General features: G+C 35.7%; 1 protein-coding gene across 5 annotated transcripts; it reads left to right on the top strand.

The window, feature by feature from the left end:
* Positions 1 to 4,090: 4,090 nt before the first annotated feature.
* On the top strand, positions 4,091 to 22,472 carry LOC101212476 (nuclear pore complex protein NUP155). Of its 5 annotated transcripts, XR_004216498.1 has the most exons (15): positions 4,420 to 4,578; positions 4,935 to 5,104; positions 11,728 to 11,854; positions 13,710 to 13,972; positions 14,326 to 15,973; positions 16,076 to 16,288; positions 16,783 to 17,030; positions 17,128 to 17,542; positions 17,876 to 18,081; positions 19,243 to 19,600; positions 20,417 to 20,635; positions 20,789 to 21,117; positions 21,494 to 21,892; positions 22,024 to 22,127; positions 22,228 to 22,472. XR_004216498.1 is itself a non-coding variant. In XM_011656214.2 (13 exons), the coding sequence occupies exons 1-13, from the start codon at positions 4,420 to 4,422 to the stop codon at positions 21,609 to 21,611; spliced, it is 4,473 nt and encodes a 1,490-aa protein (XP_011654516.2). In that variant the 5' UTR covers positions 4,091 to 4,419; the 3' UTR covers positions 21,612 to 22,468. The 5 variants fall into 5 exon arrangements, 2 of the variants coding, with proteins under 2 accessions (XP_011654516.2, XP_031741029.1); XR_969413.2 differs by having other exon boundaries at positions 22,024 to 22,472; XR_004216497.1 differs by having other exon boundaries at positions 21,494 to 22,127; positions 22,228 to 22,468.
* Positions 22,473 to 24,150: the final 1,678 nt, after the last annotated feature.

Genomic DNA, 24,150 nt, shown 5'->3' with positions numbered 1-24,150 from the left:
TTTTATAGGCTAAATGGTTATGCATTGGGTGGAAGCCCACTATTCACACTTAAATGCTATTTAAAGAAAATACATGCCTGGGGTGGGAGCCTAATAGTCATCCAAGTACACTTAAATGCATTTTGAAGAAAACAAAACCTAAGAACTTAAAACTAGATTGCATACTAATTAATTAAAGGTCAAATTAAAGAAAAATAAAAATGTAGAAAGTCTTCTAGAACTTTTTCCATGTCATCTTTGATCAATTCTCATCTTGACTCATTGAACTAACATTGTAAACAAATTATTTGTTGCTTCATATGAAGTTGCTAGTTTTTGAAGGTGTAGTGTAAACATATCTTGAATTTTCTTTGTTTTACTTCTAGTAATTGGTTCTTCAGGTACATGCAAAGGTTCCATGGTTGAATTCATATCACAACTCAACCTAAAAAATTCGAGTTGAGTTGAGTTGGATTGGGTTGGCGGGTTGATTTTTTTTTTTTCATCTCTCCATAATTTATACAAAATTTCATATTATTTTTCAGTATGCAAGGTGAACAAATTGTCATTCAAGGTGCAAGATGATATATATATATATGTTATACATTCAAATTGCAAGTATACAATTTCCATTCAAAAGGAGGTTTATTTTTTGGTTTTAGGTTTATATATATACATAATCAGGTTGGGCCGGGTCAACTCGACCCCTTACTTGCACAACTTGCTTCAACTTTTTTTTCTCCAATTTTCTAACTCAACCCTTACGATTTGAGTTGGATAATTCAAGTGGGTCAGATTATCGGTTTTTTTGAACACTCCTAATATACCCAATTCACATACAAGGGATATTCCAACTGTTAATAGATGTCACTCCACACCCTTTAACTCCCATATTGGGTTCATAAAATTCTTGCATGGACATCTTATTTGAAATCATCAAGATGAAACTTAAACCTCTAAAAATTGGAATACTCCCCCTCTATACTCAACCGACTTATTTCTAAGTTTGATTTAATCCTTGTTCATTGTTAAAGATCTTTAGCTAAATAGGTTTGATTATTGAAAGTTAGCAAAAATGGACTTAAAAGGATTTAAACTACATATCTTTTGATCTTTAGCACATATAAATATCAGCTAAACTAAGTTTTTGTTGGCAAAATTTTAATTAACTTCTAAACAATTTTTTTTTTTTTAGTTTTCAAAACTTGCCTAAGTTTTGATTGTTATTGAGGTATTCTTTACAACCTTTTCCTTTAATAAATGATCCTATAGGTTTGACGATGCAAGTAGTCTGTATGTATTGTTATTAATGAGAAACTTAAATTCCAAATAATCAAAATCTTATTCCTTCACTCAACAGAAATCTTATTTTCTGTCTATCATTACACCTTCTGTTCTTCTCCATTTATTCTCTAATCCAATCACATTAAATTTGAATAATCACGACACATGTCATTCTATTATTATTACGGTAATAATAAAAATGAGAAACAACTATAGTAAAGTATAGTACCAACCAATACTACCTCAGAATGCATCAGGTAATCCTAGAATATTGTACTTAACCATGTAGTTCTTGTTGTTCTTTGATTTCTTCTTGTAGTTCTCGACTTTACCAACCAAGCCCCTTAGTAATCTCGAAAATGTCCTCTCCTACATGATATTTGCCTAGTCCATACTATTGAAGTAGTCCAAAATAAAAATGATATTTGACATATGCCCTCGTCTTCTCTTTGCTCATCATAGCACTCAATGTAATATACCAAAGTCATTTCATAGCATCCATACTATTTTCAAATTCCATCTTCTTATATGATGCTTCAAGGTATTTATGTGAATATCCTGTACTTGTTGTAATACTTCAAGGTTGAATCTTCCAATTTGCATTCAGCCCTTCTAACACCTACTAAATTAGATGTCTGCCACAATCTCATCACTAGTAAGAAATCTTCCTTAGTAAATCTTTAACCGTTCCGTTCAATTCAAATGTCGTACCATCCTTTGCCTATCGTCTTTCAACTTTCTTAGTAGGAATTAATGTATGAGTGAGCTATTGAACAATATCCATGCCTACAAATCGCCTAAATATTGTCTTCTTGAAAAGAACAAGTTGAGTGGGAGTGAGCTTCTCTTTCACTATCTTGTTAGCTGCCTCAATATAAGTAAGAGGACAAGTTGGTGGTTTGGTTGGAAAGTTAGTCGTGGGTTAGGGTGTAATTGGGGTGGGTTAAGAGACCTCCATATTTTCGGGTTATTTGGGTTGAATTAAGTTTCCAACCCAACTGGTGAAATATGGGGTGGGTTAAGAGACCTCCATATTTTTTGTTAATTTCCAAGAGATCTGAGATCTAGCAAAGATCGGAGACAGAGGAGATATGAGATCTGAGTCAAATACAGATAATTTTTATGCTTGACCAGGACATAGGAGATTTGAGATCTGACGAAGATTGGAGGTGGCGAAGATCGAAGATGTCAAAGATGAAGGAGATGTTGAAGGAGACGAAGGAGACATAGGAGATCTGAGATCAGAGGAGAGGAAGGAGAAGGGATGGAGGAGATGTCAAAGGAGAGACGAAAGAGATGAAGGAGGAGAGACAGGGCTGAGACGGAGGAGATGCCGGAGATGTTGCGACACGCGAGGGAGAGTCGAAGGTGAAGTGTCGTGTGAAGATGTGAGAATTAAGAAGATGATTTTGCTTGGCCTTGAAAAGTGAAAAAGAAAAAATGAGAAAACTTAATTAGTAATTTAATTTCCTTATTAAATAAATAAATAATGTATATAGGGTATTTAACCCAATCCAACCCACCCTAAACCCCTTGAAAAAATTCTATTTTTTTAACCCAATCCAACCCACATTTTTACACAATCCTTATAATATGAGTTGGGTAGTACGGGTTATTTGAGTTCAACCCATATTCTTACGTCCCCTAAGTCAGTCTTTGACTGAAATTTTGAATTGTCTAGCCATACTACATAGAACAATAAGAAACAAACGTAATTAAGTTTTTTGTTAAATCCTTGTTACTCGATGCAAGCTACACGATGTTACATGCATTGCTTGACATTAAACACTCGCTATCGGTGGTTATTTCTTGAAGTTACTTTCCTAGACCATAAAATTCCTAGTTTCTTCTTTTTCAGGAAGAACTAGAAACTCAAAGGAAGGAATGGGCATACAACATGCTATTATAAAAATGAACATGAATAGAAAATAGACCGTGTAAAAAATGAAATGTTGAATGCTTTGAGTATTGAGACAGTCAGTTGCAGATGATGAAATAAAGTGGAAAATGAAGCAACCTTACCTAATAGAAGTGATAATCAAAGAGAAAATGAGCTCGACAAGAAGAAGACAAAATAATGATGACAAGAGAGAATGGGTGAAAAAAACGTTCAAAGTGAGGAAGGGCTGAAATGATGGAGTAAAACGAAAGAAATTAACGTGCATCGAGTGATGTATTAGCAAGTATGTTGATTAAAACAATACTAATTGATTATCGCAAAACGTGCAACGAGTAGCTTATGTCGATCATTGTGCCTCGAGTATCAAGGATGGAGTGGCCTTTGCAAATGGCAGACGCGAGAAGTGAATTTAGGGGCAATGGATAATTTCAGAAAATTATGACACAAGCAGAAGATTGGTTTTCATTCACTTTAAGAAGAAAATAGACCATTTTTCATTTGGGCCCTTGAAATGAGGTCGTGGGTACAAAATAGAAAAATAAACCCTTGGTACTTTTGCACATGAAAGATTGAATTCCATAGGGTTTCTTGTATATATACTTTGGAACACTAACGTTTATGAACGGGTAGATACCAAAGCGTAAGTATGATTATAGTGCAATGAATCCATCTTTGCCACACACAATCCTAGTGATTATTTTGCAAAAAAGGAAAATGTTTATTGAATGAAAAGATATTATTAAAATAAAAAACATGTATTATTAAAAATTAAGGACTAAGAAAAAAGAAGTATATATTGTGATGTTCATTGTTCAACCAATGAAACAATTACGAACCGTGTTAAAGAAAGAAGAAGAAAGCAACGGTTTACAAATTGTATTGTATTATAGTCCGGGTTGTACCGACTGTGGAACCCGGGTTCAGAAGGTTCCCAATTAAAATTGGCCTGACTTCCCCGCCACTGCGAACTCGCTCAAAAACCCTACCTCAAAGGCTCTAACACTCTCCCAAGCTCTCTACTACTCAACTTCCTTCTTCTTCTTCTTCTTCTTCTTCTTCTTCTTCTTCTTCTTCTTCTTCTTCTTCTTCTTCTTCTTCTTTCTCTTGATTCCCAAACGCTTAGTTTGTACAGAAACCAAGGAATATACTTTCTATGTTCCACTGATTCAACTTTCCTACTCCCCTTTACCCTCCAATTCCACAGGGTTTCTGCTCCCAATTTCGCTTCCCGATTTTGTTTTAGGGCTCTTCACAATATGGCATTGGATGAGGACGTCGTCCTGCGCGATGTCACCAATGCTGGTGTTGTCATCACTGACCGCATTGCCAGAGAAGTTGCCACCCAACTTGATCTGGAGGAATCGCTGGAAGCTTCAAGATACGCTACTGATCCCTATACAACCCACCCCAGGGAGGTAATTGTTGTTGGTTTATGATGGGTTGTTTTGAAAATTTGAATTGAATCTTTAGCAAGTTCTACATGAACTTGGCTTTATATTAGTTAAAAAATTTGCAAATGTTGATATTTGGTTTGTATTATAGTGTTTTTTTAAGTATATTTTTATTGAGTGTTACAATCAGCAAATTTTCATTGTTATTATTTCATTTTTGATACTTTCAAGAACTATTAACCATTGCATCTTCTACAAACAGTCAAAGTCGTTCTGTACACGGTCAGCTGTTTGGTTTGGCAATGTACAACCTTGCGTACTTGTTTGAATTGAGAAATTGCATTAATTTCATGCTATTATGTTCATTACTTCTTTTATAGTGGCCTCCTCTAGTGGAAGTGGTGGATACTTGGGAGTTACCTCCAGTGCTCATAGAAAGATATAATGCTGCTGGTGGGGAAGGAACTGCCTTATGTGGAATATTTCCAGAGATACGAAGAGCTTGGGCATCTGTTGACAATTCTTTATTTCTTTGGCGATTTGACAAGCGGTGAGTATAATTTGGCCATGTTAGATAATTTCATTATTAATGTGTATTTTGAAATCTAATTGTGATCCACAATATTGTTTGTTGCACCAGGATATCTTCTTGTCAAATTGAACATTCAACGTATTTGTAATTGTGATGATTTTGGAATTAATGTTTGGTCAATTTCTTTTTTTCATATCCACAGAATCAATGATTTTGGAGTGTTGAAACCTTCTTATTTAAATATTTTAAAGAGCTATGAGTTTTGAGGTGGAGAAGTTGTTCTCTTTGTGTTGTTTTTTCCCCCTGTTTTGTGGGTTTGTTTTGGATTTGTTGTTTTTGGTTTTAGTCGTTCTTTGGTGCTTTGTTGTCATTTCTTTTGGTGCTTTTGTTTTCTTCCTCTGTTTGTGTTGGAACTCCAGTATTTAGTATTTCAACAGTAAACTTTATTGATGAATAACGATGTAAATCCTTTGTACAATATAAGAATGCAAAGACTCTCCAGCTGTTAGCCTATCTTTCAAGGATGAAATAGAAAACTCACTAACCTCTTTAGTAACTAACTTTCCCTCTCAAACAGATTTCCTATAAATATTTCAACTAACCGACCTACTGCCCGATTCACTGACCCCTGCCTCTCTCACTAAGTAACTACCCTTTTCGAATTCTCAACTCCTTTGATGTTCACTACACCTTTCTTTTCCCTTCTACTATATTGTAATATAATAGGTGGTCTGTCATGCGATTCTGTGAGATACTGAGTTGTGGGTTGAACAACAACATGTTCCCCGAGCAACTTCTTTGACTGTGATACATGAAAAACCGTATGTAAGGTTGCTTCCTTTGGTAATTCTAAACTATAGGCAACCAGCCCTATTCGTTCAAGGAGTTTGTATGGCCTAAAAAACTTGGTCAATAGTTTTTCATTTCTTTTCTTTCTCATCGATGTTTTTCGATATGACCTCAACTTCAAAAACACCTTATCACCCACTTGATATTCAACCTCCCTTCTTTTAGCATCAACATACTTCTTCATCTTCTCTTGCGCCTCTCTTAAATGCTCTTTGAAGGCTCCTAAGGCCACACCCCTTTCTACAAGTTGTTCATCCAAGGTAGAGTTTGAAGTAGCACCTTCTCCATACGAAATCAATGGTGGTGGTACTCGACCATACATAGCCTGAAAGGGTGTTACCCCTAATGCTCGCTGGTATGTCGCGTTATACCAAGATTTTGCCCAATGAAGCCAACATACCCACTCCTTTGGACATTTTCCACAGAAACACCTCAGATAAATTTCTACTCCTCTGTTTACAACCTCTGTGTGCCCATCAGTCTGTGGATGGTATGCAATTCTTCTATCCAGCTTTGTTCTAGCCAATCAAAAAAGCTCCCTCCAAAAATGACTGAGAAGCACCTTATCTCTATCAAATACTATAGATTGCGGATGGCCATGAAACCTTACAATTTCTTTGACAAATAGTTCCGCCTTTGACTTAGCCGTGTAAGGGTGCTTTATTGTCATAAAGTGTCCATACTTGCTAAACCTGTCAACAACCACAAAGATCACTTCAAAACCTCTCGATTTTGGCAAGCCCTCTACAAAATCCATGGATATATCACTCCATATCTGATTGGGAATCTCCGGAGGAAACAATAACCCTGCAGGAGACAGAGCCATAGTTTTATTTCTTTCACACACCATGCACTCTTCACAGTATTTTTTAACCGCCGGTTTCATTCCTTCCCAATATAACTCCCCTGTTAGTCTTTTATAGGTTCTTAGAAACCCGAGTGTCCGTCAAACACTGCATCGTGGTAATTATGTAGTATAGCAGGAATTAATGTCGATGACTAGGAAGTCACCAACCTATCCTTATACCTCAGCATTCCTTGTCTAACGGAAAACTTGCCTTCTGCCTGCTCTTCCTGCCTCCACAACTTTTCAACTATCTTCTTCAGTTTATCATTATTCTCTACTTCTTCCTTAATTATCTTAAGATCAATAAGAGTTGGAGCTGATAGATTGTACAAGTGGACTGTTGGTGGCATCCTTGAGAGGGCATTTGTTGCTTTGTTTTCTATACAGAACTTCAAACGAATATCCCGTAAGTTTTTCTATCCACCTCTGATATTGTGGTTGAATGACCCTTTGCTCCAAAAGGAACTTCAAGGATCTTTGATCAGTTTTAACCATAAATTTAGTCCCTAGCAAATACGGTCGCCATCTCTGTACTACTAATACAACAACAATTAGCTCTCTCTCATATACTGGCTTCGCTTTGTCTCTCATGGCTAGTGTTTGGTTGAAATATGCTATTGGTCGCTTTGCCTGAACTAACACTGCCCCAATTTCATACCAAGAAGCATCTGTTTCAATTTCAAAGGGTATACTAAAATCTGGTAAGGCTAACACAGGCAACGACATCATGCTATTCTTCAACTTCATAAAAGCTTCTTCAGCCTCTTCTGTCCACTTGAATGACCCTTTCTTTAGCAATTGCGTCAAAGGGGCTGCTATAGTTCCATATTGGTGCACAAACTGCCAGTAATAACCAGTCAATCCCAAGAATCCTCGTACCTCTCTCACATTCGTAGGCAAGGCCATTCAACAATAGACCTTATTTTTTCCAGGTCAACCTCCACCCCTTGTCCGGAAATGATATGTCCTAGATATTCTACCCTGGCCTTCGCAAAGTTACACTTCTTTTTATTGGCATATAATTCGTTTTCTCTTAACACTTCCAATACCAGTTTCAAGTGTTGTAGATGATCCTCCAAATTCTTGCTGTAGATCAGGATGGCGTCAAATAAAACTAGCACAAATTTCCTCAAGTATGGCATAAATGTATGATCCATTAAAGACTTGACGGAGCATTGGTTCAATCGAATGACATAACCAAGAATTCATAATCCCTCTAATGCGTTCGGAAAGCTGTCTTCTCAATATCTTTAGCATTCGTTCTTATCTGATGGTAACCGAACTTCAAATCGATCTTAGAGAACATACACGCCCCATTCAATTCATCAAACAACTCCTCAATGACCGGTATGGGAAATTTATCTGGTATAGTAACATTATTAAGTGCATGGTAATCTAACAAAAATGCCAGCTCCTATCCTTTTTCTTAACCAACAATACTGGACTGGAATATGGACTGTTACTCGGCCTTATCACTGCAGATGTGAGCATCTCCTCCACTAGCTTCTCCATTTCCTCTTTCTGCTGCCAAGCATACCGATGGGGCTTTACATTTATAAGATCAGTTCCTTTCTTAAGGTGTATATGATGTTCAATCTCTCTTCTAGGTGGCAATTTCTCTGGCCAATCGAACACATCTGAAAACTTGTTTAACACCTCTGGAACAGATTCTTCCACTGTGTAAACTTCATCAATCCCATAAAATTTGGCCATTATCGTTTCGGCAATTAGAGTTCTACACTTCACTAGAAATTCCCGATCTGATTCATCCCAGGATTTGATCATGTTCTTAAGACTCACCCTTGCCTTAGTAAGACTAGGTTCCCCTTTTAGATTCACCTTTTTCCCTTAATGTACAAAAGTCATTGTTAAATTCCTCAAATAAATCAACCTCTGTCATTCCTAAGGGATACAACCATTGCATTCTCAAGATGAGATCTACTCCTCCAAGCTCCAAGGGCAGAAAATCATCCTTCAACTTCCATTCATTCAAAAATAACTCTACTGCTTCACAGACTCCTTTCCCCTTGATGGCAGCTCCAGAACCAAGAATTACCCCTTAATGTGAGGTTTCTTTGGTTTGGAGTTATAACTCATTGACCAACTTTTCTGAGATGAAATTGTGGGTAGCCCCGCAATCTATCAACACCACAATCTCTTTTCCTTGAATTCTTCCATGTATCTTCATTGTTCTCGGGTTAGTCAAGCCCACTACTGAATTAATGGGTAGCTCTACACAGGCGTTGCCATCTACTGCTAGTTCTAACGCGTTCAACTCCTTTGACTCCTCCGGTATCGCCTCTATGAATTCCCATTCTTCGTTGTTAGGTTTTACCACAAACATCCAAAGCTCCCTTTGTTCTTTTGGCTTACATCTGTGATCTGCGGAATATTTCTCATTGCACTGGAAACATAGCCCTTTTTCCTTTCGTGTTTGAAATTCTGCATCGGACAATCTCTTGGATGTTCCCTCCTTTTGAATCTCTCCTGTAGCCGTTCCCCTCAACGTAATCGTCCTTATTGGAAAAATAGTGTTGCCTTTGTTATCATTGCCGTTTATAACGGTATTAGTTTTGGCATTAGTGGAAGGGTAATTCGGGAATTTCGCTCTAGAGTATCTGGGAAGATTTGCTTCCTTCCTTAGAATCTCTCGATTCTCCACCATTTGCGCCAATATCATCATTTGAGACAATCTTAACTGTTCGCAAAACTCCACTTTCGCCTTAATCCATAGTAACAAACCGCCCATAAATGTTTCTTCAACAACTCTCTTGAAGATCCGATAAAGGTGCAACCAGCTTATTGAAAAGATTTCTATATTCTTCTAAGCTTGATTCCTGCCGGATTCTAAAAAATCGGCCATAAATGGATCCCTCTCGAATCAATCAAAATCGAATTAATAATTGTTCCTTCAGATTCAACCAATCTGTAAACTTATCTCTCTCCTCTTGTGATCGGTACCAGTTTAAAGCTGGATCTTCAAAGCTAATAGTCACTACAATAAGTTTTTTGGAATCGGTAGGTTTATGGACTTGAAAGTACCTGTTCACACAGAAAAACCATGAATCTGGATCATCTCCGTTGAAGACTAGCATTTGAACTTTTTAAAACTTGTTTCGATCATTGTTTCCATCATCGCTTTTAGTTTTCTTCTCTCGTGCTTCGCTTCTAATTCTCTTGCTCACGAACCTTCTCCTTTGGATTTCATCAACATCGTTTCTCGTGCATCTGATTCGGCTAGTTTGTCGCTCGCTAGTGAACGTTCCTTCGCTATCGATTCCTTAAACAACAACATCATTTGATGAGTTTTCTCTATTTAAGCACTAAGAGTTTCCATATTCTTCGACATCGACATCAATTTCTCTTCCATTGCCGGTAACTTGCTCTGTTCTTTCTTTATTCCAATCAGTTCTTGATCGTATGCTTGCAACCTCTCCTTGATTCAGGTCTGAGCCATGATAAATCCGCTTCCAAGATCGATGTGCTCTAAAACCAATTTGTTGGAACGTGATGAATAACGATGTAAATCCTTAGTACAATATAGGAATGTAAAGACTTCAACTATTATCCTATTTTTCAAGGATGACTCTGAAGACTCACTAATCTCTTTAGTAACTAACTAACTTTCCCTCCCAAACAGATTTCCTATTTAGATTCCAACTAACCAACCTACTGCCCAACTCACTAACCCCTGGCCTTTTCGAATTCTCAACTCCTTCTCAATAATCTAACTTTCCCCTTCTACTATATTGTAATTTAATAGGTGGTCTATCTGTTTGTGAGCATTTTCTGCTCGTGTGCCTTGGCCTTAGGTTAACCTGAGGTCCTCCTTGTTGTTGTATAATAATATTATCTTTTCAAAAAAAAAAGTTCATATTTTTCTTCGTAATAAAGTGAAAAATATTGTGAAAAGTTTACTTTGCTTGGATAAAATGAAAATTGGAACATGAACAACAATTTAAATTATTATTCAATTCAACCCAAAGCAACCTATGAACTTGTTAATCACCTAGCTACCTAAGGTTTGTGTTGGAGCATTAATAGGTAAACGGGAATGTTATTAGGATATTAGTACGGTAGATTGGTTTTTAATAAAGGGTATTTGGAAAAACAAATTTACAATTAATAAAGGGTATTTGGTGATTTGGATTACAGTTAGATTTTTGTGAATTTGTCTTGTTCGAGAGAGAAAGCCCTTGGGGAAAGGTGTACAAACAAGTGGAAACATTCCTTGCAGTATCACAATTACAATCATGCTACTATTTGTTTCTTATTAAAAAAATTTATAACTATGCTTCTGTTAATAACTTAATAACATTCCTAGTATTTCTCTGTACAGTGTTTAAAGGGAATGAGTGCGGACTATAATGGTCACCTGTCTAGGATATCGTATCTTGGTTGTTCCCTTGACAATCAAATGTAGTTAGGTTAGATGTCTTTTTTTGCGAGAATAGTCGATATGCACACAAACTAGTCCAAGCTCATGGTTAGGAAGAAAAATGAAGATTCTTCTCGTCGAAATTCGAATACTCCAGTAGTTCGATCATAGTTTGACCAAGATAACACGAATTAATAGCTTCCAGATAACTATCCTACCTTTTGCACCGAGTATCATGACTTAGATAGGTGCGACAAACAAGGAAAATTTTTAAGGACTTCCAAACAGAGACAGAATCTTTAACAAGTCTTTTGTGGTGCACTTCTCAAGAAGTTGCCTAGCTTCTAGCATTTGTGCATCAGTGTTGTATTAGTAGCTGTTGGACACATTAGTGGTTTTGCTACTGCTAATTTCTCCTGAACTGTAGCAGTAATCCTATAAAAATCTATCAGGAAGCTGTTCACATGTTACAGAAGTGGATTGTTAGGTGTTTATAGAGTACTTTTCATTGAAGTATAACTATCTCGTCAACTAATGGTGCTTTTCTTTACTTTACCACTTGGTCAGGGATGGTCAATGTCCTGAGTTTAATGTGGAGGAGCAAGCCATCTGTGCTGTTGGGCTAACCAAATCCAAGCCTGGTGTTTTTGTTGAGGCAATACAATATCTTTTGATTCTAGCTACACCAGCAGAGGTAATAATTTCCCAACACTGCTTTTTTCCTTTATGTGTTACTTTTATCTTTTAGACTGGTATATATTATTTGATCATGCAAAATTCAACAGTAATCAAGACTTTAAACTGGTCTAAAATGATTGATCATGCAAAATGATAAAGTCAAAACTAGCACATAGAATGTTTTCTCTAGATATTCTTGATTGCGTTGATATACCCATAGCTTCCGTCCAGGCAAAGAATTTAACTTTTTGGGGACTTTTCTGGTTTCAAATACTTCGATAAGGTAAGGTTCTTGTCCATGGTGGCATCTTGAAGCAGTACATGGTGCCAAAGTGAGCTTAGCTCAATAGTAATTAGTACGATCTTCCTTCTTAGAGGTCAAAGGTTCTATACCCCATCTCCATAGTTGTTGTACTAAGGGAAAGAGATTCTGAAGAAAACATACCAGAACTCTGGCAGGTTAGTACCTAGAGTTACTCTGTTGATTTGGCTGGTTTTGTGCACCATATCATTAAGTTAGGCCACTTGGATGTTGGGACCTCTTGGTTAGAAAATTCTTTCTAAAAAGTAGGCTCAACCTCTTCATAAGTCATTCACCCCTGATTAGCCTTTTTATGGAAGGCAGTACATTTCACAGTTTAAGAAACAAATACAGGAAAGGTCATTCATTGATCAATATCCAGATGTTCTTCCAAAAGTTATTACTACTGGCTTTACTAGGTCTACAGAAGGAAAGCACCAAATTTCTTACACTCATGGAGCCAGCTTAAACAGAACTGATACTTAATATTTTTATTGGCTACAACTTTATGCCACAATGTCTCTTCTTGCTTAGAGAAGGTCCCATATCATCTTTAGATAAAATGTCCACGTTTCTCTTTGTAATTGATGCCAAGAGCTCCATTAGTAGGGGAAAGATAAAGATTGTGCAGTTTAAAAAGAACATTAACAATTTGGTGTATTGAGAGATTTTGTATTGTTCTTGTAGATTGTTTCCCCAAATTTTAGAGAGGTATCCATTTTCAAAATTCTTTCACATGGGATAAAACACTAGTGTAGTTTAGGTTTAACTATGTAAAGTTTCTTTTTCTATACCATATTTTACAGTGGATTCCAAGTGCTTTCCTATCAGCATATGTGCTATACTGTTTGTTCAAGATCGCTCATTTTCTCAACTTTTCACCTGATTAAAGCACAAGAAATCAGCAGTATTGCTGCTGCTAAATAGAGGAGACCCTCAATGCATTCAATCCACCTGTTTTCTGCTCATTTACTGATGTATTCTTTTGTGGAGCTAAAGAAAGTAAATTATGTTGAATTGATTATAAACATGCATTCTACTTTTCGCAGGGTGTCTGTCCAACGGGCATGTTACACATTAAAAAAAAGTACTATCACCCTTTGTGAGCTTTTAAAATCCACTCCCACTGATAAATGAAGCAGTTAATGCCTACATAGATAATGTCATAAACTAAATGTATCATTAAAAGACAACTTATTGAGGTATAATACATGTTAGGTTCTATTCAATTTGGGCATATCATTCTTGCGCAGGGCCATGCTAATCTTCTCCGTATAGCTATTTTCAAGCTTCTTTTGTGAACTTTATTGGTACCAGATATTGTTGAAACTTCTATGCAAATGGATGTACATGGATAAAAATACACATAATTTTTCTTCCTCCCACTTGTTTGGTTTGTCTCATCATCTAATGGCATCTTTCACCAAGTTAGGTAAATGACAACCGTTGTGTTACGTTGTTAACTTGTGAAGTTCCAAGACTCGAAGTTTAGTTAACTGCTTTAACTCCTCCTAGATCTTTCTTTTGCCAATGGTTTCTTTGTTTCTTCTCAGCATCTTTTTGTTACCAGTTGATTCTTGTAGGAGTATGCTCTTCTGGTGGTGCTGATGGGATGGATCCGTATGCAGAGGTTTCGCTCCAGCCTTTGCCAGAGTATACCATTGCGTCAGATGGGGTCACTATGACTTGCATCACTTGCACTGACAAAGGAAGAATTTTTTTGGCTGGTCGTGATGGCAACATTTACGAGCTTCATTACACATCTGGTTCTGGTTGGCAAAAGCGATGTCGTAAAATTTGCCTTACTTCTGGTTTAGGAGGTGTGATATCAAGGTATCCAGTGAATTAAATTCATAAAGTTACAACTGTTGGCTGTAGTCCCCTTTTTGGCGGTTTTACATTTGTGTATGCTGGTCTATTAATGATATGAAGTAATGATTTAAAATTAAAATTTTTATTTATTTATAAATTTGTATATTTGGACATTGAATTGCTCTTTCCTTTGCATTCTTAGCTGGAAAAGGTGATTTTTGCCCCAGTCAAATTAATTCAGATGACTAAGTAGTGCTGTGTTTGTCTGATTAAGTTTACTGTTTGATGAATATGCTCACAGCATTTTACTTCTTTTGTGGTACCTGAATTTTCTGGGTTTCTACACTAACCTAAAAGCTCCTGGTATCTTTCAGATGGGTTGTGCCAAATGTATTCAAGTTTGGAGCTGTTGATCCCATTGTTGAAATGATCTATGATAGTGAAAGATGCATTTTATATACAAGAACTGAGGAAATGAAAGTCCAAGTATTTGTGTTGGGATCCAATGGTGACGGACCGCTTAAGAAAGTAGCAGAAGAAAGAAATTTGATCAATCAGAGAAATGGATCTTATGGAAGTAGACAGACAAAAGGACCCAGAGCTATGAGTCGATCACCAATGCCATCTATTGTCTGCATATCACTCTTATCTACACTTGAATCAAAGTCATTGCACCTTCTAGCGGTTTTATCAGATGGTAGAAGGATGTATTTAACCACTTCACCATCAAATGGAAACATGGGTGCATATAATTCCAGCCTTCAGACGCCAAGTTGTTTAAAAGTTGTGGCTACAAGGCCTTCTCCTCCTCTAGGTGTTGGCGGAGGACTTACATTTGGTGCCAACTCTATTTCTGGTAGACCTCAAAATGAAGAGCTGTTGCCGAAGGTCGAGACAGCATTTTACTCTGCTGGGACTCTAGTTCTCTCTGATTCATCACCACCAACTATATCTTCACTTCTCCTTGTGAGCAAGGATCCTGTAGCACAATCTTCCATGTCTGGTACTTCAGCCTTAAATGCAAGGACTTCTTTTGCTTTAAGGGAAATTGTTTATTCTCTTCCTGTTGAAGGTCGAATGCTTTTTGTAGCAGATGTTTTGCCCTTACCAGATGCTGCATCCACTATGCAATCTTTATATTCACAGATTGAATTTGGGGTATCAGATTTACCAGACGAGCATAGTGAAAAAGCAGTTGGAAAACTATGGGCGAGAGGAGACCTATCTACCCAACACATATTACCTAGAAGGAGACTTGTTGTATTCAGTACCATGGGCATGATGGATATTGCTTTCAACAGGCCTGTGGATATTTTGAGAAGGTTGTTCGAGTCTAATTCACCAAGATCGATTTTAGAAGACTTCTTCAAAAGGTTTGGAGCTGGTGAAGCGGCTGCCATGTGTCTAATGTTGGCTTCAAGGATTGTCCACTGTGAAAGTCTCATAACCAATGTTATTGCAGACAAGGCAGGTGAAGCTTTTGAGGATCCAAGAATTGTTGGGATGCCTCAGCTTGGAGGCAATACTGCTGTGTCAGACACAAGAACTGCTGCTGGTGGGTTTAGCATGGGTCAGGTTGCTGAGGAGGCTGTGCCAGTATTTTCAGGTGCACATGAAGGGCTCTGCTTGTGTTCATCAAGGTTGCTTTTTCCACTCTGGGAACTTCCTGTCGTGGCTCTTAAAGGTATATCAGATTCTACAACTACTTCACACAATGGACTAGTTGTTTGTAGACTTTCTGCTGGAGCCATGCAAATCCTTGAGAATAAGCTCCGTGCTCTTGAAAAGTTCCTAAGGTCGAGAAGGAACCAGAGAAGAGGTCTTTACGGTTGTGTAGCTGGCTTGGGAGATGTTACTGGTTCTATTCTTTACGGTAGTGGTTCAGATCTTGTATCTAGTGATCGGAATATGGTAAAAAGCATTTTTGGTGCATACACAAGAAACATGGAATCTGCTGGGACTGGAACTTCTAACAAAAGGCAAAGATTACCTTACAGTCCTGCTGAGTTGGCGGCCATGGAGGTAGTTTAAATTTGATGAACGAATATTGATGCCTTTTCTTTCTTCCTAGGATATGTTTTTACTTTGTTATTTTTTCATGATTTTATGCTTGTGACACTGCAGGTTAGGGCAATGGAGTGTATTAGGCAATTGCTGCTTAGATCTGCTGAAGCTTTATTTTTGCTTCAGCTTCTTTCTCAACATCACTTAACACGCTTGGTTCAGGGCTTGGATGATAGTTTTAGGCAGGCAATAGCTCAATTGACTTTTAATCAGCTTGTTTGTTCATCAGAGGGTGATAATCTTGCTACAAGACTTATATCTGCTCTAATGCAGGTGATTGACTTTGTTTCTAGTTTAACATTAGAGTATCCATTAATTTAGCACACATAAGTTAGCAGCATAAGTTTCATGTTCCTCTTGTTTATTAATGGTTTTGAACTTTTTAGTAATTCGGGAGGCTCCTTCATTTGAAGCTTTTTATAGTAGTTTGGGAAGGTGTCAGGCTGTAGAACAAACACAGTATAAATATCATTTTTCTTTTCCTGGCCATTTTATTTCTTCTTCTATGCTTTGGCTTCCTTTTTTTCTTCTTTTTTTTTTAAATTGTTATTATTTTGGTATTATAATGTCATCCTTATTTTTGTTATTATTTTTGGCTTGATTATGTGTTGGAAGCTCCTTTCTTTCCTTTTGGCTTCTGTTTTTATTATGCCTCCCACATAATCATTCCTATTAATGTACACCCTATTTTAAGCTAAAAAAGATTTTCAATATTTATATCTCACTTGAGACCAAATTCCTTGAATTGACGTGTTTATCTTTGCCAGTACTATACTGGTCCTGATGGCAGGGGAACTGTAGATGACATTAGTGGGAGGTTAAGGGAAGGTTGTCCAAGCTACTTTAAAGAGTCCGACTATAAATTTTTCTTAGCCGTGGAATGTCTGGAGAGAGCTGCTGTAGCTCTTGACCCAATGGAGAAAGAGAATCTTGCTAGGGAAGCCTTTAATTGTTTGAGTAAAATCCCTGAGTCTGCAGATTTACGAACTGTATGCAAACGTTTTGAGGATTTAAGGTCAGTTTATTTTCAGGCTTATTGCTAATACTGACATGAGTTTTCAGGGCAACGTTTTATTAATTTGGTCAGTACTTAATATGAGTGACCATTTCAGATTCTATGAAGCAGTGGTTCGTTTGCCTCTGCAGAAAGCCCAGGCTCTTGACCCTGGATGCAATGCTTGTAATGATCAAACTGATTTGGCTGCTCGAGAATGTGCACTTTCCGAGCGTGAACAGTGCTATGAAATAATTATAAGTGCTCTACGTTCTCTAAAAGGTGATGTCTCACTGAAGGAATTTGGGTCTCCTATGAAGCCTGCTGCTTCAAGGGCCATTCCTGATATGGCAACACGTAGTAAATATATATCCCAGATTGTTCAGCTTGGAGTCCAATCCCCTGACAAAATTTTCCATAATTACTTATATCGGTCTATGATTGATTTGGGGCTTGACAATGAATTGTTAGAGTACGGAGGACCAGATTTGGTACCGTTCCTACAAAATGCTGGACGGCATCCCATACAAGAGGTTTAAATTTTCTTCTCATGTTATAAGGTTTCATTTTGTATGTTATATTGATGGTTAAGATTATATAATGTACTTCATGTTTCCTGTCCAATCAAGATGCCGGAATTTTCATTATTATCCAAGATATTGTAGAAGTGGAAATAAACATTTAATAGCAATGATAAGGTCACAAATCCAAAATTGCTTCAAATTATCAACTCAGAACTGACTATTACACACCAGTTTCTTGGCTATGAAATATTAGTATTGAACATTATCAAGATTGAAATTTCTTTTTTAGAATCTTTTTTGGTTTGACAGTCTTCACATTTTTATTACATTTGTATGGTTTAGGTTCGAGCTGTCTCAGCTCTAACAGCTGGGGCTTCTCCAATTGGTCAATCTGGAGCAGTTGGTGCGACAAATGAAGCCAAGTATTTTGATCTTTTAGCTCGATATTATGTTATGAAGCGGCAACATTTGCTTGCTGCTCATGTGCTGCTAAGACTAGCTGGTAGACGCTCATCTGACCCTGGGGATGTTCTTACTTTAGAGGAAAGGTATAAATTCCTAATATGTACTTTTGAGTGACAGTTACCAATCACATCTGTTTTGGTGCTTAGTAAGAGCATTAGTCCATGTAAACATGTAGCATTGACAATCGATATGTGAACTTGAAAAGTGGGAAAAAGATCAATTCATACCTCTAAGCTTTGAGGATTGTATCGACTAAAACCCAAAACTAATTATATCAATTTAAACCATTATTTCTGTAAGTGTACCAATTTACACCTTCCCAATTTTGTTAAGAAAAACATAGTGGGACACTTATAATTTGTATCCCTGTATGAATGATTTCATTTATCAATGACATAAAATCTATTTCTCTTCTTGAAGAACTTATATCATTTAAACTTCCAAATTTATAAGTGAATTAATTTATGCTAGTTATTATGATTACGTTTGAGAATCATCCATGCATCAATTCTTACACGTGCAAATTTCTTCAAATGTTAGTTTTATAAAATGGACAAATATGATTAAATTGTTAAGGAAATCTTGACTAAGAATCTAAATTGATTCTCTTGTGAAAGTTTAGGGTTCTATTGATTCAATTTTTTTTTTGAAAGAGAACACACTTCTCATTGAAATAATGAAAAGAGAGTAAAAAATACAAAGATTCAATGCTTAGTCTCATGATCTTTTTTCAAATGTACGTAGTGCAGGGTGTAAATTGGCACACTTACAAAAGTGTAGAGTTTAAATTGTTACACTTATTAGTTTAGGATTTTCTTTGATACAAGCCTAAAAATTTAGGGCTATAAATTGTATTTTCTAAAACGGAAAAGGCATGATTGGAATTTTTGCAGTTTTCAACAACAAATATTGAGAAATAGGCACGAAGTCTTCAAGTTAGGAAGCTTCATTGTCGATGTGGGTTTCTTTGGACCATTTCCCGATCTGTGTCTGACATACTGGCTTTAGTCCCATGCATTCTTCTCTTTATTTGTTTCACTTTCTATTGGATGTCTTTAAAGGGATTGTTCATGTGGAGTTTGTTTTCAAAGCATTTTACCAATATTCTCCACTTCTAATGAATTTTATTTAATTTTTTCTCTTTTGAGAAAGAAAAGGTTACGACATCTGTACTTCGAAGCGTTAGTCTCTTTTCATTTCCTCAATGAAAAGTTTATCTTTTTTATGTGACTTGTTGTCTTCAGGTGCCAATACTTGAGCAATGCAGTTTTACAAGCAAAAAATGCAAACAGTAGCAAGGGTTTGGCAGGTTCTACCCCTGATACTTTAGACAATGGATTGCTTGAACAGCTCGAAGGGAAACTTGCTGTTCTTCGTTTCCAGATGAAAATCAAGGAGGAGCTGGAGGCTTTAGCTTCAAGAATAGAATCCGTGGCTAGTACATCTGATTCAGTCCAAAATGAAATGATGACAGATAATGATTTGGCTGCTAATTCCATTATTTCGAACACTGCTCGGCAAAAGGCTAAAGAACTATCATTGGAGTTAAAGACTATAACTCAGCTATATAACGAATATGCTGTTCCATTTGAGCTATGGGAGGTAACTATTTCGTCTTTTTACTTCATTCAATTTGAGGATTTTATATTTTCTCTCTTTGTTTATTCTTATTCATGAGGTAATTACAAATAACAGAGAAAAATAAAGTTAATATTGAGGAAACAAATACGTTAACAGTTAGGTTGAGACATGAATCTTGTTTACTACTGGCGCAGCAGATTTTCTCTGGTTTGTCCCTTTCAAGATACAACAACCCAATTGAAACGTTGTGGTTGAACTCACTGCTCAACAACTAATAACACCCTTCTTTTGGCTAATTGCTCTTAAAGAGCTAATTAGAGAGATAAGAGTGAAAGATATAATTCTTTTTTCTTTCTTTTTTTTTGTGCGCCTCCTGATCCCCTGGTTCCCTCTTTTAGGCTTCTTTTTTACTCTTGTTGTATAATTGTCTTGTACTATGAGTTTAATTATTAAAAGAAGTTTGTCTCCGTTTAAAAAAAATACAATTCTTTTTTTTGTTTTGAAGTTACGCTGTGTGTTTTGAGAGTAAGGGAAGAGTCTTTTAGTGAATTTTTACTTCAAATATTTATTACACATACTAAATACCATTTAAAACTCACTTTGTTTTTTCTCTAATTTATTAATAAAACCTTTTTAATTTTTGACTTTCTCATTTTATAACTTAAAACTCATTAAAATATTACAAATTTAACAACACTCATATTGGTAAATTTATGGTGAGTTCTTTTACTTTTTGAGTATTTGATGGGTTGACATTGAATATCAATATATGGATTCCTGCGTTTAATTGTTCTTTATTCTGTTTGATGATGGATTCTTCTGCTTGGGGTTTTTCAGATATGTTTGGAAATGCTGTACTTTGCAAACTATTCTTCTGATGGCAATACTAGTATTATCAGAGAAACTTGGGCAAGATTAATTGACCAAACTCTTTCTACGGGCGGCATTGCTGAAGCTTGTTCAGTACTTAAAAGGGTTGGCGTCAACATTTACCCTGGTGATGGAGGTGGAATACCTTTGGAGTCTCTTTGTCTTCACCTTGAGAAGGCTGCATTGGTATGGTTGTGCACATTGAAGTAAAGACATGTTTGATGATATCTTATTCTGATTATTATAAGCAATTGTATGAAATTGTCGTTACTCTTTTCTATTCATAATGTCGTTGTTATACCTATAGTATCAGCTCTTGTAATATTTTTCTTTATACAGGAGAGATCAGAATCAGGTGTTGAATCTATTGGGAACGATGATGTTGCAAGAGCCCTTATTGCTGTTTGCAAGGGTGCAACTGAGCCAGTGTTGAATGCTTATGATCAATTGTTGTTGAATGGTGCAATTCTACCGTCACCCAAACTCAGGTTACGCCTCCTCCAATCTGTGTTAGTGGTACTCCATGAGTGGGCTATGTCAATATCTTCACAGACTGTGGGTAGAAGTGCAACTGCAGCGTCTCTAGTTCTTGCTGGAAAATACTCTTTGGATCAAATAGCTATTTTCAACCAAGGGGTTCGGGACAAGATAGCCATCGCTGCTAACAGGTCAATTTCATGATTTTTCTTTGCTTGTTGATACTTTTTTGATATATTGAATTTTAATTGTCAAGTTTCTGATTTGAGTTTTGCTTAGCAATACAAATACTCAACTTGAAGTTGTGGTCATACATACCACGACAAATAATAAGTAACCGATTTATTTTGAAGATTTCAATTACTATTATTATTTTGATAGTTACTGCCCACCCCACTAAATGTCGATGAGGCTTCACTCTCCCTAGGGCAAAATCCAAATGAGAACAATAATTGAACAAGAATTTACTAGGAATTATTAACGGATCTAAATTGATGAATCAGCATTTCTGTAAGGAAAATATTTGAGTTATGATTGCTAACTTTACCTCTGGAACTTTTGTAACAGATATATGACTGAGGTTCGTAGGTTAGCGCTCCCACAAAACCAAACTGAGGCTGTCTATCGAGGCTTTAAGGAGCTTGAAGAGTCACTAGTTAGTTCCTTTTCTTTTAGTCAATTTTGATTTATCGTTGTTCTATAATCTCTGTTGTTGTACCAAATGTTTGGGCTCTCAATTGATTCTTTCAAGATGCAAGGGTAGATTTTTCAAAGCTGAAGTGGCTTCTGTAACCCACGATGTAATATTATCAAAAGGTAGTTAATGAGACAGTGTAATGTTGAACAATAGAAACTACCTACTTGTGTTGGCGTGTTGGTGCATGTAAAGCTTATCATAATCTTCCCGGTTTGATTCACTTGCTCCATGTGATATAGGGATAATGAGACGTAGTAATGTATTTACAGGTAAATGCCTTTAAATATTTTATATCCTAAGAACTATATATAATGAATGGAGGATAATACTATCTTTTGTCATTTTCTTAATTATAGACCTCGTCACTGCTTTACTTGGGTTGTCTTTGGTGTTACTTTAGTACACAGGTAACTGGCTCGGACATCAACGATGAAGTCAATTTTGACTGTCGACGGTGTCATGGTTGCTGCACATCCTGCTGGAAAAACACAGGCGTTGTGGGGGGTAATATTTGATTGACACATCCATAGTTATCGTCATTTCTGTTTATCTTGTTTGTGTTTGTAACTTTGCACCATTTTAAGTGCTTGGAAATGCATTTCAGTAACGAGTAACTGCAATGATCAGTTTTGGGAAGTGAGAACTTAGGGTTCTTCTGTCTTGACTTTGAGAGTTGACTTATAATCGGGACGACCAGCCTGGGCATGGGATACCACAACGAGTTGTGATGTAATTTATTTAGATTTTCTTAGTTTTGATTTGTTGATGGTAAATTTTCATGTCCAGTTCATTTGATTATTCCATGACCTGTTATTTTATTAAAGAGCTTTGGGTCTGTTTTCTTATTTACATCCAAAATTTCTTATCTAGTTGATGGAAAAATATACAGATTACTTCATTTTGTATTTTATTTTCACTGAGTGTAGAGATTGAATCTCTAACCTCTCAATTAGGGGTATATGCTTCATCTTGTAACTTATCAATACTACTGTTGGAACTTTTTTAGACGAGGATAAATTAATATTTCTCCTTTAAGTGAGTAATGAAGAAGGGACAGCTTGGAATTTATATAAGTGAGTAAACTATTCATCGCTAACCAAGACTTCATTGGAATCCATTTAAAATTATTTGTAAAAGTCAAAATTGTTAACAATATCTATGAAATATAGCAAAGTTTTAGTATGAATGTATTTATAAACACTAATAGAAAGTTTGTCAATGTCTTATTTCTACACTTTGAAATTAATTTTGTTATATTTTATGGGTATTTTTTTTTGTTCCTTGTGCAATATTTGAAATCAGTCTCATATCTTTAGTGCACTTATAATTGTTTTTATTTTCACGTTCATTTTTTTAACCAATTACTTCAAAAGTTTTAGCCAAATTCTTAAAAACAAGAAACCAGTTTTGTGTACTTTATTTGATAGTCATTTTAGCCTTGTTGAGTGATTATTCTGTTTTTTGTTTTTTGTTTTTTTTTTTAAATTAAGCTTATTTTTTATAATAACTGTATTTTTTAAGTATAAAAAAGTTTAATTTATCCTAGTTCTTGAAACAGAAATATGTTTCATTTAAAAAAAAGAATTTGAGAATTAACTTGATATTTTTTAAACATTGCTAAAAACTATATAGTAAAAGAATGTAGAGGTGCAAGTATGTTTTTTAAGCTTAGTTTTTATAAATAAAAAGCCAAATAGTTACTGAACAGAGAATGGAGCACAGTTCATGTAGGCCTTTTTTTTTTTTTAATTTCTTTCTGTAATTTTTACTTATTCATATATATATTTTGGTTAATTTTACCATATTAAAAAATAAGTATTTATACATAATATTTGTTGTTTAAAAACAAATAATTATGGGATTATTTGTTATAAGAGGCATAAAAGTAAGGGATAGTTGCAAATTTAGCAATTACATTCAAAATAATTAAGTAAATAACAACATTTTAAAAAAATTGCAAATATAGCAAAATTTGTCAAATTCTATCCATGATAGAGTCTATCTTTGATAGATCATGTTGTAAAAATTGGTCTATCACCGATAGATCATACGAGTCTATCAGTTATACAAGTCTATCAGCGATAGTTTTGCTATATTTGTAATTTTTTAAAAATGTTGCTATATCCTTAATTATTATTTCTCAAATGGTCATCTATTACAATTACCCTAAAAGTAATCTGATCCATTAACGTAGTATATAGAAATATATAGAACAAACCAACCCTCAATTTCCTGCTTAACTCTTCTTTTCTCTTTCATTTATTACTTGGTTTTTAAAAAAAAAAAAACAAAAAACCCATAAAATTACGTTTACAAATACTTGTTATTTTCCACTTTTTATTTAGGATTTTAAAAATAAAAGTTAAGTTCTTAGAACTTACTACAATCAATTAGCTTTCTTGAAATTATTCATATTTATTTTATTTATTTATTTATGTTTCTCGTTTGTTAGGGTGTGATTGCGAATTGACGGTAGAGAAATTGTTTTTGGAAAAAAGATTTAGACATAATTGATTTTATAATGTTA

Source organism: Cucumis sativus, chromosome 5 (assembly GCF_000004075.3).
Source record: "Cucumis sativus cultivar 9930 chromosome 5, Cucumber_9930_V3, whole genome shotgun sequence".
In the NCBI taxonomy this organism is placed as follows: Eukaryota; Viridiplantae; Streptophyta; class Magnoliopsida; order Cucurbitales; family Cucurbitaceae; genus Cucumis; species Cucumis sativus.
This window is presented reverse-complemented; position numbering and strand designations above follow the sequence as displayed.

Bases quoted from the DNA above. Each gene is read 5' to 3' on its own strand.
- LOC101212476 (XM_011656214.2), top strand. From the start codon at position 4,420: ATGGCATTGGATGAGGACGTCGTCCTGCGCGATGTCACCAATGCTGGT. The intron at 4,579-4,934 runs GTAATTGTTGTT...CTTCTTTTATAG, and splicing joins ATACAACCCACCCCAGGGAG to TGGCCTCCTCTAGTGGAAGT. The intron at 15,974-16,075 runs GTAGTTTAAATT...GTGACACTGCAG, and splicing joins CTGAGTTGGCGGCCATGGAG to GTTAGGGCAATGGAGTGTAT.